This window comes from Aythya ferina (assembly GCF_964211825.1).
Source record: "Aythya ferina genome assembly, chromosome: 26".
NCBI lineage: Eukaryota > Metazoa > Chordata > Aves > Anseriformes > Anatidae > Aythya > Aythya ferina.
The window spans coordinates 717,249-733,574 of record NC_140324.1 but is presented as its reverse complement, the minus strand read 5'-3'; the positions used below and the strand labels follow the sequence as shown (position 1 = coordinate 733,574).

Here is a 16,326-nt window from a genome sequence, read left to right as displayed (position 1 = left end):
GAAAGAAAGAAAGAAAGAAAGAAAGAAAGAAAGAAAGAAAGAAAGAAAGAAGGAAAGAAGGAAAGAAGGAAAGAAGGAAAGAAAGAGAAAAAGAGAAAAAGAGAAAAAGAAAAAGGAAGGAAGGACGGACAAACAAGTTATAATGACAAAATCGGAGAGGGCTGCTTGGAAAATCTGACTTGTTCAAGAGAACAAAAAATAGAAAGAAAACAACATTTGCAGGCAACAGCATGCAGGCGAATGTGCTGCTGGTCTGGGGCTGCACAGATTTTGAGTGCAATTTCTTGGGGATGGGGTGTGTGTTGCCTGATTGCATAGTGTATGTGGGAGAGTTTCACTGGCTGATGCTTGCTTTAAAGCACCAGCTTGAAATCGCAAGCTCCCAAAAGATGTACTATACTAATTTCTTCATTTTTAAATGGAAGAAGAAACAGCTGGGAAATGGGATGCTGAGGGTGCTCAACCCTACTGAATGGTTTGCACGTCTCACAATTACCTCCTGGTAAGAAATACTGTGGGAAGATAAACCCAGCCACACTTCAAACTGGAAAGCCCACAATAAAAGTGAAGACCAGAGTGTACAGTTTGCATGTCTCCAGAAAAAAGGAACGGAACGGAATGGAACGGAAAGGAAAAGAAAGGAAAGAGAAAGGAAAGGAAAGGAAAGGAAAGGAAAGGAAAGGAAAGGAAAGGAAAGGAAAGGAAAGGAAAGGAAAGGAAAGGAAAGGAAAGGAAAGGAAAGGAAAGGAAAGGAAAGGAAAGGAAAGGAAAAGAAAAGAAAAAAGAAAAGAAAAGAAAAGAAAAGAAAAGAAAAGAAAAGAAAAGAAAAGAAAAGAAAAGAAAAGAAAAGAAAAGAAAAGAAAAGAAAAGAAAAGAAAAGGAAAGGAAAGGAAAGGAAAGGAAGGGAAGGGAAGGGAAGGGAAGGGAAGGGAAGGGAAGGGAAAGATCAAGTGTATCTATAGTCATATTTCCCCATATCTCTTTCGTAGAGATACCAACAACGTAGGCACTACCCACAACGAGAAGCCCAGGAACACGAATAATTGTTGCTTCAGCTGCTGCTGGGGATTTGCAGCAAGGGAAGGAGGGAGCTCAGTGGTGCTAGACAGCTGTGGAGAAAACAATCTTCATAGTTTCATGTTCCTTCTCCCAGTATCATCAGACAAAAAGAGAAGCAGGTTTCTAAAGCACAGTAAGGATCTGCCTGTAGGCTCAGAAAGCTGGAAAGAATTGATTTTACAGGGCTGGTTCAGGCACCTTCATGCACTGAAGACAAACCTGGCTGTGATGAAGCTCTTCAGCACAGAAGGCTGCAGCTGCTGCATTTGCAGGGTTTTGGTGTATCTGAGACATTTTTGTTACCCTCCCAAATTGCAAACTGCACTGGGCTGGGTGAGGATTTGTTTCTCCCAAGCTCTGCCTTCCCTCTCCTCTCCACTCTCCTCTCTCCACTCTTCTATGGCCCTGGGGGCTCTGCTGGGCAGGGGTCCCATGGATGCAAAGCCCATGGGTGCTGCAGACAGCAGTTTCACCCTCTGCCAGGACAGCAGCTCCCAGTCCCCTGCACTGGGCTACTTCCTAAGCTCTGGAAATGGTTGGGGTCATTGGCCACTGCCCTTTCCCATCCCCAGCAGAGAGAGAGAACCCTGCACTGCTCTCTATGCCCTGCCGGCACTGCTGAAGGCTGACCACCCCCAGCCTTAGACCGCAACGGTATGCTTACACCCTGCCCCCAAAACTCAGTTTTTTATATTATCATCTCCCCAGTTCCCCATAAGGATCAGCCTTTTGCTCTCCTTTGGGGGAAATACCCCTCTAAACCTCTCCCCTCCCCTACTTTTTGAATCATCTCTGCCCAAAAGCATCAGCCCGAAACATTTCAGTCTGACTCCTATCACCTTTGGGTAAAAACAGGGGAGATTTGGAGGAACGGAGACATTTTCATATAATCTTTTTGAAGGACTGAAGCAGCCCTTGCACTGGCATACGGCATTTTCCCAAGTGGGTGCAGATGGGAAAAACCTTTGGGGCAAGGAGGCTGCAAACCCCAGCACCAGCGTTCCAGGACTGCAGCTTTTTGGTGCGGTCTCCCAGCCCCAGGCCCTGGCGCAGCCTTCCAGATGTTTCCTTTGATTAAGTTGCCTCTTCCAGAGTTTCCCAATTGCGGTGTCAGCTTTCCCATCCCATAACAAATTCAGCCTGTGCATGGCTCTGTGTTGCCCAGAGGCATCCCTGCAGGATGGTTTGTGCTATATTTTGTCCTGACGTCCCCACGTCCCTACCAGCCCCTCCTCAAGGCCCATGGTTTAAGCCTGGCTGGGAGCAAGCTCCAACAAAGTCCCATGGTATCCTCAGGCCTGAATGCTTCAAGGACACTCAGATTCGTATTTTTTTGTCACGTTCTCAAAGGCTGTGGTACAATTTGGGGGCTGAGGTTGAGGTCAGCATTGGTAAAACTGCTCTCTGCATATGTATTTAGCCTTTGCTCCTGCAGCCTCAGAGGCTGGCTGGCCTCAGGATCAGCAGGAGCCTTGTGGCTCCCCAGGTCACCCCCAGGACCCTGGAGCCCCCGGGGCTCATGGAGGGATGAGGCTGACCCAGTCAGGAGGTCTGCTCTGGTATTAACACCAATGCAACTGGATACAACACCATGGCAGCTCCACTGAGAGCAAGGAGCCAAACACCTCTGCACTAGATAATCAGTCATAAACCAAAAGCAATCACCAGCAGCAACCACACTCATAAAAGCCAACCTGTTCCCACTGGCCTCGAGCTCCCAGAAAAACCCCAGGCTCAAGCACAAAAGGCGAGAGCTGATCCCATTTCCTACCCAGGGTTCTCCCATTCCCTACCCAGAGTCCCAAAGCCTGTGGGATGCATCTTTTTATAACAGGTATCAAATGACTACAGGAATCTATCTGCGAAGGCAGTCAGGCTTACGAGGTTGACAAGGCAATAATGGGATTTCTTGCAGCTGTTTTGCAGAGCAGGCTCTCTCAAAGCACACCCTGGCAATGGCTGGAGGGGCTGCAGCAGCAGTAGGCGTTAGGAGGGATGGATAAATTATGTTTGGCTTTACATGTGGTTGGAAAAAGGTTTATCCACAGGAGGAAATAGCCCAAACTGGAAAGAATTGGCCCTCTCTGCAGGCAGGACATCTACTGAATGCATGTGTCAAGACCTGTCCCCATGCTGCCCATGACAGAGTCCAAAGCTCTTTCAGGTGCTCTCCTGCAATTCAACACCTCCCTCCATCAACACTCATTTTAGCACTTCAAAGCTGGCCACTGCTCCGAGGTGAGGTGGTGTCACCTGTCATCAGCCACAGAGATCATTCTGCCTTGCAGGAATGCTCCTCCTGCTGCAGAGCATGCCCCTCCTAGCCTGGGGCTTCCCTTCACCACCTGAGGAGTTTTTCAAGCTTGGAAAGGCATTTCCTTCCACTTGAAAACTGCTCTAGGTTGTGAAAGGTTCTTCCTCACAACTCAGTGATATGATTTACATGCTTTGGATTTACAAACAGAAAATTTCCAGATTTTCTTTTTCCTCGCCTCGCCTCGCCTCGCCTCCCCTGCCCTCGCCTCCCCTGCCCTCGCCTCCCCTGCCCTCGCCTCCCCTCCCCTCGCCTCCCCTCCCCTCCCCTCGCCTCCCCTCCCCGCTTCCCTCCCCTCCCCGCTTCCCTTCCCTTCCCTTCCCTTCCCTTCCCTTCCCTTCCCTTCCCTTCCCTTCCCTTCCCTTCCCTTCCCTTCCCTTCCCTTCCCTTCCCTTCCCTTCCCTTCCCTTCCCTTCCCTTCCCTTCCCTTCCCTTCCCTTCCCTTCCCTTTTTTTCCTTTTCTCTCTCTTGATATACCCCCAGAAGTTGTTTTAAATCCAGTCCCTCCCTTGCACTTCTTCCCTGCAGACCACCAGGGTAGCCAGCTCCCCTTCCAGCCCCACACCAGAAGGGCTTTCCCCATCCAGGCTCTGCAAAAATGGTTGTGTTTCCTCACTTCCACGGTGTGTTGCCACCACAGTGTGGCATTGCCAGAAGCTGCATTGCCAGAAGCTGCCACCAGTGCCCTCTCTGACATGGTCTGTACGTGTAGGAAGGCATCTCAGCCCAAGGCTGCAGGGCAGGCTTCAGCCATGCTTTGTGCCTTCCAACAACAGGCTCTAGAAAGGCATTTTTAACTTTTTTTTTTTTTTTTTTTTTTTTTTTTTTTTTTTTTTTCCCAACTTGGGGATGTACTAAACCAGATGGGGATGTACTAAACCGGGGGGGCGGGGAGTGGGGGGGTGGGGGGGGTCAGGAAAGGCTATTTTTCCATTAAGTGGTTCTTGGTAATTTTTTTTTTTTTTTGCGGGGGGGGGGGGGGGGGGATTTGTCCCACTGTTCTTTGAATTGATGCAATCTTGTAATTCTGCTACATAGCGCTGTGCTGGGTGGCCTCCCAAAGCTCCTGTTATGCCTGCGTTTCATGATGGATAAAAATGTTCCTTGATCTCTTGACAACACCAAGCAGTATAGTTTATTTCTGAGGAGACCACTGAGGCATCTTGATGGAAGCTTAACTGTTTTAATGACATTGCTGCATTGTAATTTCCACTCAGCCTGCTTTGCTGACATGCTGTTGGTAATACTCACTTGTTGCTAGTGGGTCTGTTAAGGAGAATTTCAGGCAGTCCAGGGCATGGTTCATTCCAGAGGGCCACAGGCAGCCTTAAGCCCAGCTCATGGCAAGGAGTGGCAACCAGCACCCCCAGCCAGGTTGTAAGGGGCTGTGCAAACAGGTCTTGGGGGTGTGCAGTGAAGCCCCTATTCACAAGTATTGGCTTTCCCACTGGGAGGGAGGTTGCTCAAAAGAAAGAGATCCAAACTGGAACAGAATTGGCTGTTAAGACATCTATTGAATGTGCAGAGTGATCTCAGTAAACACCAACACCGAGCCTCCAGCAGGACCAAAACTGTGTGTCCAGCCCTGATACACCCTACATTGCCACTTGCTAGGAACTCCTCTTCCTCCCCACAGCACATCCCTTCAAAATAGGCTAGCGAAAAATACTACAGGTGATCTGAAGGTGTTCATGGGGCTTTACACTGTGGTGTCCTCCTGGGAAGGCTTTTTATATGATGTTGGTTAAAGCCACGAGCAAGCTCCTCTTGTCTGTGTTCACACATGCAGCACGCGTCAGCTCTAACAGCTCCTGTAAATTTACGTTTGCTTTTTTTTTAATGGGAACATACTTTTCAAGCAGCTGGACTTTGTGCCTGCATGTGCAGGGCCATGTTGCTGCTTGGTTTAATCAACTGCTCCATTTTGTAATCAGTTTTGCTGGCAGTGCCAGAGAAAAGCAATGCTGGAAGCCAATGCCCAAAGTTGAAGCTTTCCCTATGGCGGTCTTAAGGCAGAAGGATTTTACTGTGGGACAGGTGTCATCTCCCAGATCTAGCAAGAGCAGTGAAATGAGCAACCACCCATTCCAACTCCCCAGTGCCATCCATCAACAGGAAGAGACTGCTCACTGAGCTCACCTGCAGAATATTATTTATCTTTATTTCAAATCCATACCAGCTCAGTTAATAGTGTCAATATCTTAAATTTCTCCAGTTGCTCTGAACTGAACAGGCTTTAAAGGTGGGAAGAACACCAGGGTTGGTTGATGCATCCAAGAGCTACGGGCTAAAGGAAGAGGGAGGTGTGTGTCTGCAGGTAGCCAAGGCAGGGACAGAAACAATTATTTGGCAGTAAAAATTCATCAATCTTTATTGATGTGACAAATATATTACTCTTCTTTTAAGCAGTTAGCAAGTCCATGGCTAAAGAAGATATGGTACATTTCGCTACTTGAATTTTTGAAGGGGTTCACTAAGTTCCAGCAAAGGTTCTTCAAGACACTAACAGTGGGAAGCGATAAAAGTTCAGATTTCAGAGTGAAGGATTTACTCTTAGGTTTATGATGACCAATATATTCAACCAATCTGTAAATAGAAAAAAAAAAAAAAGGTCTTGTGGATGGACCATCTGCTACAGAATGACTGCACGAGGAAATGTAGAGGGAATTCATTGGAAATCTTTACTAAATGCTGCTGATTGAGAAAACAATTGTATGTAGATGGACTTTGAGCTGACTTTCCTCATGGAAATATCTTGGGGCTAGGACAGACCTTTGAAAACCTCATCTCTGGGCTCAGCAGCAGCCAAGAAAACAAACTGAATACCTGGAGGTATCAGCTGGGAAGGCAAAACTGGGTCCCCTATCTCCAAAAAATGGGGCTCCCCAACTTGGAAAGCAAAGTTTACAGTGGTATGACCTGAACAGCAGCAGGAAGCTTGACAGAGGTCAAACACAGAAACACATGGCCTAGAGGCATCAGCTGCTGTCAGAAGTTGCTATGTCCAGGCACACAGGAGGAGGCAGCACATCACATGGCCCTGCTGAGCATCTCCTTGCCACAGGATGCTATGGGTGCTCAAACCTCATGGTGCTTTCAGGGGCATCCTCAGCACCTCACCTACACCACTCTGCTTCTGTCAGACCCTTCCTCAAAACCATGCTGCCTTACTAAGCTGTCCAAAAAAACCCCAGACTTGTAAAATAAAACCAGTAGTTTCCAGCCTGTTGAGCATCCTGAAGCAGCACCCCAAAGGCAGTCAGGGAGGGTCACACAAAGCAGGGTCAGGACCTGGGCATCCTGCAGCAGTCACACAATGCCACACAATGTGGCTGCCACTTTCAGTGGCACTTTTGCACAGTATAAAGTCCTCGAAACAGGTTTATAATCTATATATTGCTATTTCACCCATAGAATTGCAACCCCAGTAAGGACAAAAGGATCACAACAGAGCAGAGAGCTGAGCAAACGGCAGTTACACGAACCATTCAGACAGATCAGGCACAACCCGGTATCTGGTCTCTGTTGTCTGCAGGAAGTGACAGGCTCTGCAGACCTGCAGGGCCCAGCCAGTCCCCACCACAGGCTTCAGCCACTTGCGCCACTGAAAGTAGCGCTGGTATCGCTCAGTGTCCCTGCTCAGCTCCAACAGGTACCGTGCCATGTCACTGGCGCTGGGAAAGTCATCGACGTGGATGAAGGAGTCAGGGGGCAAGAAGTGCTCGTAGTTTTCTCGGGGTGGCCCTAGTACAACAGGAACAGTGCCAGAGGACAAAGCGTTCCACCAGAGCTTCTCAGTGATGTAGTCTTCATGCTGGGAGTTCTCAAAGGCCAAGTAGAAATTGTACTGGGACACAGTGGGAAGAAGCTTGTTGCTGGGCAGGGGCAAGTGATGCTGCCCATAGACATCCACAGTGATGTATTTCTTCAGCTCCTGGTAGTACTTTACCCGGTGGGAGCCTTCTTGCCAATTGCTGACTACCCAAGCCACCATCTTGGTCTTGGATGGAATGTTGAAGGGCTGGGGCTGTCTGAGGAGCTGCAGGTCCCCATAGGGGCTGAAGATGTCTGAATCTCTTCGGTATGACATAGTCAGGTTGAAGAGGTTGTCCATGGCAACTAAGTTTGGAGAGTTACTTGGAGACTCCAAGTTGAACCAGATCCAGCGCTGGGATGGGAGTCTGGGGATCTGGGCCAGTCTTCTTGTGTCCCAACACACATCCCTGTGATGCATAATCACAGCATCTGCCTTTTGGGACCAGCTGCGGTTGACGGTGAAGTAACAGTCTGGTGTGCCATATAACTCTGAGCAGTTTCTGAAATTAAAGTGTTGCCCAAAGGGCCAACTCCACAGCAGGATGGTCAGCCTGTGCTCACTCTTCAGTGGGGTGCTGGTATTTTCAGCAAGAGGCATTTGAGTAGAGAGATGGGAACTGTGATCTTCTGGCTTGGGAGTCCTGAACTGACGAAGAGAAACAAAGAGGCAGGAGCTGAATACGAAGCTGAAGAGGAAAAAGGTGAGGAGTTTCTTCCATGAGATCTTCTTCCCTTCCATGAGCTCCATGAATGGATCTGCAAACACCACAGATAGGGCACTGAGTGATGGGTGCACATTGACCACAGCATGCCCATGGCTCTGGGTGCACTGTGTAGCTAGGAGGGGTGGAGGGGGAGGTAGTGGAAGGGGGGTATGCAGAGGGGCTTGGGCAATAGCAAGAAGACCTGAGGTACATTTACCTCAGGGAAACCAGCTGATGTGATCTTTTTGGATTTCAGTAAAGCTTTTGACAGTTTCCCAGAGGATCCTACTGGACAAAATGTCCAGCATACAGCTAAACAAAAACATCATACAATGGGTGAGCAATTGGCTGACAGGCCCCTGCCTGTCAAAGGGTTGTGGTAAATGGGGCCATATCAGTCTGGCAGATGGTCACTACTGGGGTCCCTCAAGGATCCATTTTAGGGCCAGCCATCTTCAATGTTTTTATAAATGATTTGGATGGAGGACTAGAAGGTATTTTGAGCAAATTTGTTGATGACACTAAACTTGGAGGAGCTGTTGACTCTGTTGAGGGTGGAAAGGCCTTGCAGAGAGATCTGGACAGATTGGAGAGCTGGGCAATCACCAACCACATGAAATCTAACAAGATCAAGTGCTGGGTCCTGCACCTGGGAAGGGGTAACCCTGGCTACATGTACAGACTGGGCGACAAGATGCTGGAGAGCAGTCCCGTAGAAAGGATCTGGGGGTTGTGGCTGACAGCAAGCAGAATATGAGCCAGCAGTGTGCCCTGGCAGCCAGGAGGGCCAACCGTACCCTGGCGTGCATCAAGCACGGCATTGCTAGTTAGTTGACGGAAGTGATTGTCCCACTCTACTCTGCCCTGGTGCAGCCTCACCTCGAATACTTTGTGCAGTTCTGGGCACCACAGTACAAAAAGGATGTGAAACTGTTGGAGAGTGTCCAGAGGAGGGCTACGGGGTTGTTGAAGGGCCTAGAGGGGAAGAGGAGTGGCTGAGGTCACTTGGGCTGTTCAGCCTGGAAAAAAGGAGGCTGAGGGGAGACCTCATCATGGCCTACAGCTTCCTCACAAGGGGGAGTAGAGGTGCAAGCGCTGATCTATTCTTTTTAGTGACCAGTGACAGGACCCAGGGGAGTGGCGTCAAGCTGCGGCAGGGGAGGTTTAGGCCAGACATCAGGAAGAGGTTCTTCACTGAGAGGGTTGTTGTGCACTGGAAAAGACTCCCCAGGGAAGTAGCCACTGCACCTAGCCTGTTGGAGTTTAAGAAGCATTTGGACTGTGGTCTCAGTCATATGGTCTCATTTTTTGTGTAGACCTGTGTGGTGCCAGGAGTTGGACTCGATGATCCTGATGGGTCCCTTCCAACTCAGGATATTCTATGATTCTACCTCCAGCATTCTCTTTACAGACAGGTCACCACTAGAGCACCACATACAGGGTGCCAGCACACCCACACTCCCATGCGGCACAGATGTCTTGCCACCAATCCCAGCCTTCCCTTCACCACCACCCACCATCTTTTCTCATTAGCCCCTTTCTGCCACCACTCGTTTCCCATGAGGAAAGCTCCTCAGGCCCACGTGACATGGTGTGCCCTGCACAGACACCGAGGTGCCCCACAGCAGCACCTGGGGCCAGGGCAAGCATGGCACGGTCCCGCTGTCCAGCTCTACTGCAAGCCTCAGCAGCCATTTACTCCAGAACCCCCGCCCCCTTTCTCACATCCTCTGCTGTCATTGGCTGGCAGGAATAGGACATGCCTTGAAGGCCTTTCTCCACACACGTACATGCAAGGGGGGGGGGGGGGCAGGGGCGCCATTTTAATTTTGCTGCCATTTTAGAAAAAGGTATCACCCTTTTAGGACAAGGTGCCACCATTGCTTTGGCTGCCATTTTGTTAAACATCATTCCTCCCTGTGACTGGCTGCTGTCTATTGCTTGGCGCTGGGAATGCAAAATGAATTTAGCTTGGGATGCAAAATGAATTTAGCTTTCTTAATTAGCAGTCTTGTTACAAAACATTTTGTTTTGTTTTTGGCTTGACTATAACCAAGGACTCAGAATCAACAGACCCACCATCCCTTTTATTACCACCATCTTGCTACCCCACTGTGCTCAAAAATAATCACGGTCCTTGAGTACTAAAACCATTTGCTTACTGTTGCATTCTCCCCCAAAATGGTTTATCTGTACTAATTAATGGTTTTGTTTTTCTTCAGTGTCCTGTGAACAGTAAGGCACAGCCAGCTCTTATGTGACTACCTCCCGTGATGTCTGACAGCCTCTGTCATAGCACAAACCTTTGCCAACACAAACCTTTGCCCTTTAATCACCAGCTTCCTGCTAGCTGCCCTTCTTTACTGATAATAGTTCTGGTTTTTCAGCTTTGCAACACCCACATTGTTCTCACTGACGTACTTTCTCTTTCTGCAGTTGCTGTGGTCTCTAAGAGCATGGGGCTGCAGTCTGTGTCCCAAAGTCTGGGTCTTGTTGCTTTTACAGTTCTCAGGGAAGTTTACCAGGACAGACTTGAATGCATGCTTGTTTTTCTACCTCTTATTCACAGCACTGACCTAAGGACAAAGAAACACATACAGCACCATCTTGCACCCCACAATGGTTTTACAGGTAGCAGTAAAATTTCCAACAACAGGATTTCTGGAAGAAGCTGGCGGGACTGGCACCTTTCACTTCTTATCTTGTATATCAGTTGCACCTATACTACTGCTAGGCATGACATGAAAGTACAGAAGGAAAAAACACCTCCCTGCAAACAGAGGTTGAAGGAGATGTCTTCAGATCCCCCTCCTGGATGTGCCCAGTGCCCCTCTCTCTTCCAATATCTATCAAAAAAGAAAAGAATGTTGCAACTCACCTCTAGGCTTGGTCCCGGTGTGAAAGTGAATTGTGTAGGGGAGTACTGAAGTGGATGACACAACCAGGAAAAGAACGAAGTAAAGCAAGGACGTGGGGAGGGATCAGTGGTGTGTTCCAGGTGTTCCGCTGCACCTTGAACTGAGTGTGCTATGAGAACTGAGCACCTTGAACTGAGCTGCTATGAGAAATATGTCACCCAATAATGAAGACCATTATGGTTCTGAAGCCAGGACAGATTCCTCTGACAAACTAAAGAAACAAAACAAAACAAAACAAACAAACAAAAAACAGCCCTGACATTGCTTGTAATTAAAGCATACCTCATGATTGAAAGCACCTCTACACATGCACTAGTTTGCTTCCTTTGCAGTCTCTAGGCCCAGGATTTACATGTGATATGCTGTCTTCTGTGCCTTGTGTCACAGAAGGACATCTCTGTTTGGGAAGGATGGGGAAGGCTAGCTAGTAGAGGTGTAGGCACCAGGTCTATGAGCCCCCCTGCCAACCAACAGACTTCATGACACAGCTGCCTCCATCCCCATGCCAGGTCTTATCTTCTAGCCACCTTTCCAGGAACTTGAGCTGAAGCTCATCATGAGACTGATAACTTCAGGGATCACTTTGAGCTTCAGAGAAGAGCACCTGATCCAGACTGGCTAGGGGATCCCTCCTGTGTTCAGCAGCACAGGCCTTGCTTTGGAGTGTCTCCAGCCCAGGTGAATATGCATTGTACATCACGGTCTGTGGACATGGAAAGGCTGTTTGTTCGCTATGGCCAGAGTGAATTGATCTAGCATTGAGCTTCACTGCACTTGGCTGGAACAAAAAAAGCCATTATGTGTTATTATCAGGCTTAAATATAGTCAACAGTAAATATGGATAGTTGGTTGAGGATGAAATTCACAGAAAGAGTTTTAATGAAAGTTTGGGGTGTTTGGGGTGGGCAAGGGGATTGCAAGTGGGCAGTAGGGGATTGTGGAAGATTTTACAGTTCTATTAGTAGGTGTGTGTTTCCTGGGACAGAGCTGGAAGTCCCCTGAAGTGTGTCCAGGTTCCTCCTGCAGGCCTGGGTGCACTCCAGCACAGATAAGAGCAAAAAATATACCATGGCATGAGGATGGGGGACATAACTCATGGTTTGCTCACCCTGAGGTTTTACAGCTCCTCATCTAGGCCCAAGAAGGCACTAGCCATTCAACTTCTCTGCCTAGAACTCCACACATGAGGAACTGTGACTTCTTGCCCTTTCCCTATGACAAAGGCCACACCTATACTAGTAAATCATACAGCATGAGGGCACAGGCTCTGGATTAAATTCATCCAGAGGCTAAAATTTGGAACGGTCCATGGTTCAAGTCTGGCCTGATCTAGCTAGCACTATGCCAGACATGACTCAGGTGCTGATTGGGAATTACAATAGCAAGCAAGCATTCCCTACAGGTAGTTTGCATATGGATACTCCTTGATGGCAAAAGGATTTTTTTAGTATGAGCCCAGCCCAGCTATACTGGTTAGCCTCAGGATACCAGGCTTGTCCTACAAGGGCAGGTGTAGTCATGATGTTCAGGCACTAGTCAGCTTTCTTGCTGAGAGTATATGAGTTCTGCACCCTGCAGCACAAATGCAGACTCCTGCATACACAGATGTCCCCAGATGCAGTTTTATTCAGGGCTGTGGAGGAGAAAGATTTGAATTTTCATGCACTGTAGAATGCTCTGTGTCGAAGGATCCTGTAGCATCAGACGAGAAGCTTCAGACAGATAGAAAATTCAAGACCTTTGTACCCCTGAAAAACAGGGCCACAAGGAACTTGAATTAGCAGGAGCAGTCAATGTAAATTAAACAGATGAGCACATGTGGGGAAGCTATGGAAAACAAGTCATGAAGCTGTGAATGGAGAATTGTTCTGAGTGGCACACATGTAGTGCTGTGACAGATCACTTAACTCCAGAAGGTGATGTGAGGCTGTAACACAGACAGAACAAAGGTCGTTTAGGTAACAGAATTGGCATGACCAAACATGGCTAACGTGAAGATTTATTGCTACATGATTCAGTCCTAGCAATCCCTACATCTGAAGACAAATAAGGCCGTGTTTTAGAGAAGTTTCCTGGTTAGTGTCCTGTCTTGACCTAGCAAGCAACTGCAGAGCATTGGGTACTGAGCACTCACCCAGGTGAGTACAGGAAAATGTGAGGCTTGAACTCTTTGTGGGGCAGACTGTGTTACTTACCCAGAGATGTGAGAAGGTGAACAGTTAAGATGATTTGCCTTCAAAGAGGTCACCTAGTGCAGTTAGTCCACAGCAGATAATATACAGCAACGGATTTGAAAATACACTGGATTAATCTACATTACTAAACAAATGGGACAGAGAGTATTTTTTGTCCCCGAGGCCAAGTGACCCAGCTTGGCTTCCATCCCCACTGCTTTCTCCCAGACCACTGCAGACACAATCAGGCTGTTTGCTGGGAATGGTCCTGGCCCTGGACTATCCTTGGACCATGTCTGTATGGTGTTTGAAGAGCACTTTTTTGAATGAACTAAAATTTTGCCAAGGTTTGTGCAGTACAGACAATAACAGGACAATGTTTAGATCTATGCCCTGTCTCCATTTAGTTTCCCATTGCATATGTAGCATCTGAAGACAAGGGATGAGTTCTTGGAGGCATTTCTCCAACCAGACACCTTGTCCCAAGACAGAGACTCCAAGAGGACATGACCTGTGTCTCACAGTCACATCAGCAATATACCTCTGCTAGAACCAAGGCATTTAAGACAAGGCATTAAATGGTCACAGTAAAAACAATTGGAAAAAGGTCTTCATGTACCTCCAATTCCTTTGGAAAGCTCCTGCAGAGTCTACCAGGTAACAACACTACATCTCTTTGCTCCAGTCACTTTCAGCTGACTGCAAAGTGTACAAGCAGGGCAAAGCAGTAGGAGGAATGCAGAATTCCTTCACAAAATCTCACTGGGAAACTCTGCCTGGGCCACTCACAACTGCAGTTCTTAGCTGCTCCCTGTACATCTCCTGCAGAACATTTTCTCAAGGCTTTACAGGAACAAAAATGTATTGGGATATGATCATCAACAAGCAAATACCAGCGTGGCTCCAGTGGTAGTCCCAAACATGCAGCTGGGCCTCAGCAGGTAGGATGTGTAGGTCCTGTCCAAACACGATGACTGTTGGTGCTGTCCTCCATCACCCTCAGATTTTTTGCCTGCACAGACATAAAAGAAGTACCAGTAGGCACTCTCACTGTGACAAATTTCTCATGTGGGTTTCCAGTGTAAGGGTGGAGGATCAGGGAGATGGGAGGCTTCCAGTCCTAAATGTACAACAGGTCCTCAGATGCTGAGCATGTTTTTTGTGCCTCACCATAATAACCCCATGCCCTGGTTGGCATACAACAAAGGGTTTCTGATCATCTAGGCCAAACCCATCTCATGGCACAGATTGGTAACATCAGAGTGAAAAGATATAGCCACTGAGAATGAATTTAACTATACCTGATCCAGAGCCCTTTTGTGTCAGCAGAGAAAATGGGGTGGAAGCATGAGGTTGGCAGCCAGCCCTTAACATCAACAGTCCCCAAAACCCTGCACCCCCTTAGTCACTTGCCTCCTTGGATGGCCAAGTGTATTACCACTGTCTGTCAGACGGCCCCATGTTTTGCCCTACCTATATTGTATCACCACTTTTGCACACTCACTGGGACCACAGCTCCTTCTGGAGAGCAGCACCTTTGGCATGGGTCTAACTCCTTGGGGGAGCCTGGGCCCACAGCCTTACCCACAGGATCCAGCCTACAGGAGAGTGGCAGGGAGTGGTGTAGGAAGGTTATGAACTGTTTGCATTCCCAAGAATGTACTATTTCATTTTAGAAGAACAAAATGACAACTGTGTGTGCTGCACTCAGAGTTGAACCATGCCAGATGCCAGTGCCAGTGTCCCCACTTGCCTGGGCCATGTTCACATGTGGTGTTGAAGGGCTCCAGCATCCTTCTTGGGAGGAAATGAGGGGTGTTTCCCACCAACTTTGGGAACCTGACATGCTGTGTGTCTCCAACATCTTTCTGGGTGCACAAAGAAGCAGATTTGGTCCACATGAAGATTATTTCCCCATGCAGCTACTCCACACCAGGCCCTTCCCCAGTTACATGAGCAGAGCCCTGGTTTATCACATCAATAAACTCATGTTTGATCTGGACCATCCAGCAAATGGGCATCTGTAACTTAGGCAAAACCTTGTGTTCTCTCTGACAATTTATGCTTCCTTCCCTGGTTCAGCAGCAGGCCAACATGTGGTGTACCACCTCCCCCCCGATCTGTCCCCGGCCTGCCTGTTCCTTGAAGTCATCAAGTGTCTTTCCTAGGTTAAGAGCCAAGACCTTACATTTCTCAGCATTTAATAATCAGCATGTGATGGTGTCAGGGTAGAATTTCAGCAACTACGAATAGTAACACCTCAGAAATCAATCTTGGTACAAACAATCCAAATAGACAGATCCGGATACTAAACTAGAACAAAAGCTACAAAGGAACATAGAAACATCCCTCATGGGTGCAGGACAGCCTGATTTTTAAATGCATATATGTAATCAAAATGCTGCCAAGAGGGAACTTTCTGGTTTACAAAATGTATTTTTTTTCTGTTCCATGTGAACCCATCCCATGCTGGGCTTTCAGAAGAGTGGAAAGGAGGAGCAACCGTTCCCTTGACTCTGGGAATTAACTTTTCTCAGACTGGTGAACTACGTGGTGATGTCTGTTTTCCCTCACTCTTGCTGTGTTTTCCCCAGACAGTTTCTGCTGGAAAAAACATTTGACCACCTCTGCATTCAAAGCTATGCTCAATATCTGGGAAAGGCTCAGGAGAGCTTACAAGACTACATCTATTTCATAGGTTAATATGTTCTAAGACCAGGAAAGATCACTCCATCCTCTAGCTAGGCTTGCTTCATTGTACAACAGGACATCATCTACACAGGGACCAGCTGGCTAAAACACATTGTCCAAGATGGACAAAACACATTTGTCCATTGTCAAATCTATCTATCAGGATAGATTTGGGAACATTTGTTTGGCTTTAAAATTCAGCACTTAGGGATCTGAGCTCTCTCTCTTTTTTTTTTTTTTTTTTTTTTTTTTTTTTTTTTTTTTTTTTTCCCCCTCTCTGAAATCCTCCTGCACCCATCACTCTCTTCCTGCAACAATAAGAACATGCTATAACCCAGCTGAGCATGGATGGCAAAACAGAGCATGTCAGGGCATTCAGAGGCAGCTCCAATGCTATCACTCTCAGCCTCCACTTCAAAACAGAAGGTAGATAAGATATTGCCTGCTAATGGCTTCCCATATAAATATTAGGACCTTCCCTCTCAACCAGTTTATTCTGTGCAGTGACCCCTTTGCCAAGGTCATGGGGAATGGGAAACTGTGGGAGGTCCCCAAGTTTTATAAATGAGAGAGTCTCCCTGCATAGGCACGTACCATGAGGCAGGCAGGAGCCAGAGTCACTGATTAATGGCACCAAGAAGGTCTGTTGT

General features: G+C 47.7%; 1 protein-coding gene and 1 long non-coding RNA gene across 3 annotated transcripts in view; both read right to left on the bottom strand.

Annotated features, from left to right (window-relative positions):
• Positions 1-5,718: 5,718 nt before the first annotated feature.
• LOC311423908 (4-galactosyl-N-acetylglucosaminide 3-alpha-L-fucosyltransferase FUT6-like) lies at positions 5,719-10,907 on the bottom strand. 2 transcript variants are annotated; one of them, XM_084498478.1, is made up of 3 exons: positions 10,772-10,907; positions 6,859-7,945; positions 5,719-5,959 (listed from the first exon to the last, which is right to left on the bottom strand). In XM_084498478.1, coding segments are annotated over exons 2-3 (1,080 nt in total). In that variant the 5' UTR covers positions 7,938-7,945; positions 10,772-10,907; the 3' UTR covers positions 5,719-5,958. The 2 variants fall into 2 exon arrangements, with proteins under 2 accessions (XP_084354604.1, XP_084354603.1); XM_084498477.1 differs by lacking the exon at positions 5,719-5,959 and having other exon boundaries at positions 6,752-7,945.
• Positions 10,908-13,853: 2,946 nt separating this feature from the next.
• Positions 13,854-16,326, bottom strand: part of LOC311423906 — a 30,274-nt gene continuing 27,801 nt past the window's right edge. Inside the window, exon 4 of the long non-coding RNA XR_014685927.1 lies at positions 13,854-13,997. This is a non-coding gene — a long non-coding RNA (uncharacterized lncRNA). The remainder of the gene's footprint in view (positions 13,998-16,326) is intronic.

Excerpts from the sequence above, each read along its gene's own strand:
- LOC311423908 (XM_084498477.1), bottom strand. The coding sequence starts at position 7,937 with ATGGAGCTCATGGAAGGGAAGAAGATCTCATGGAAGAAACTCCTCACC.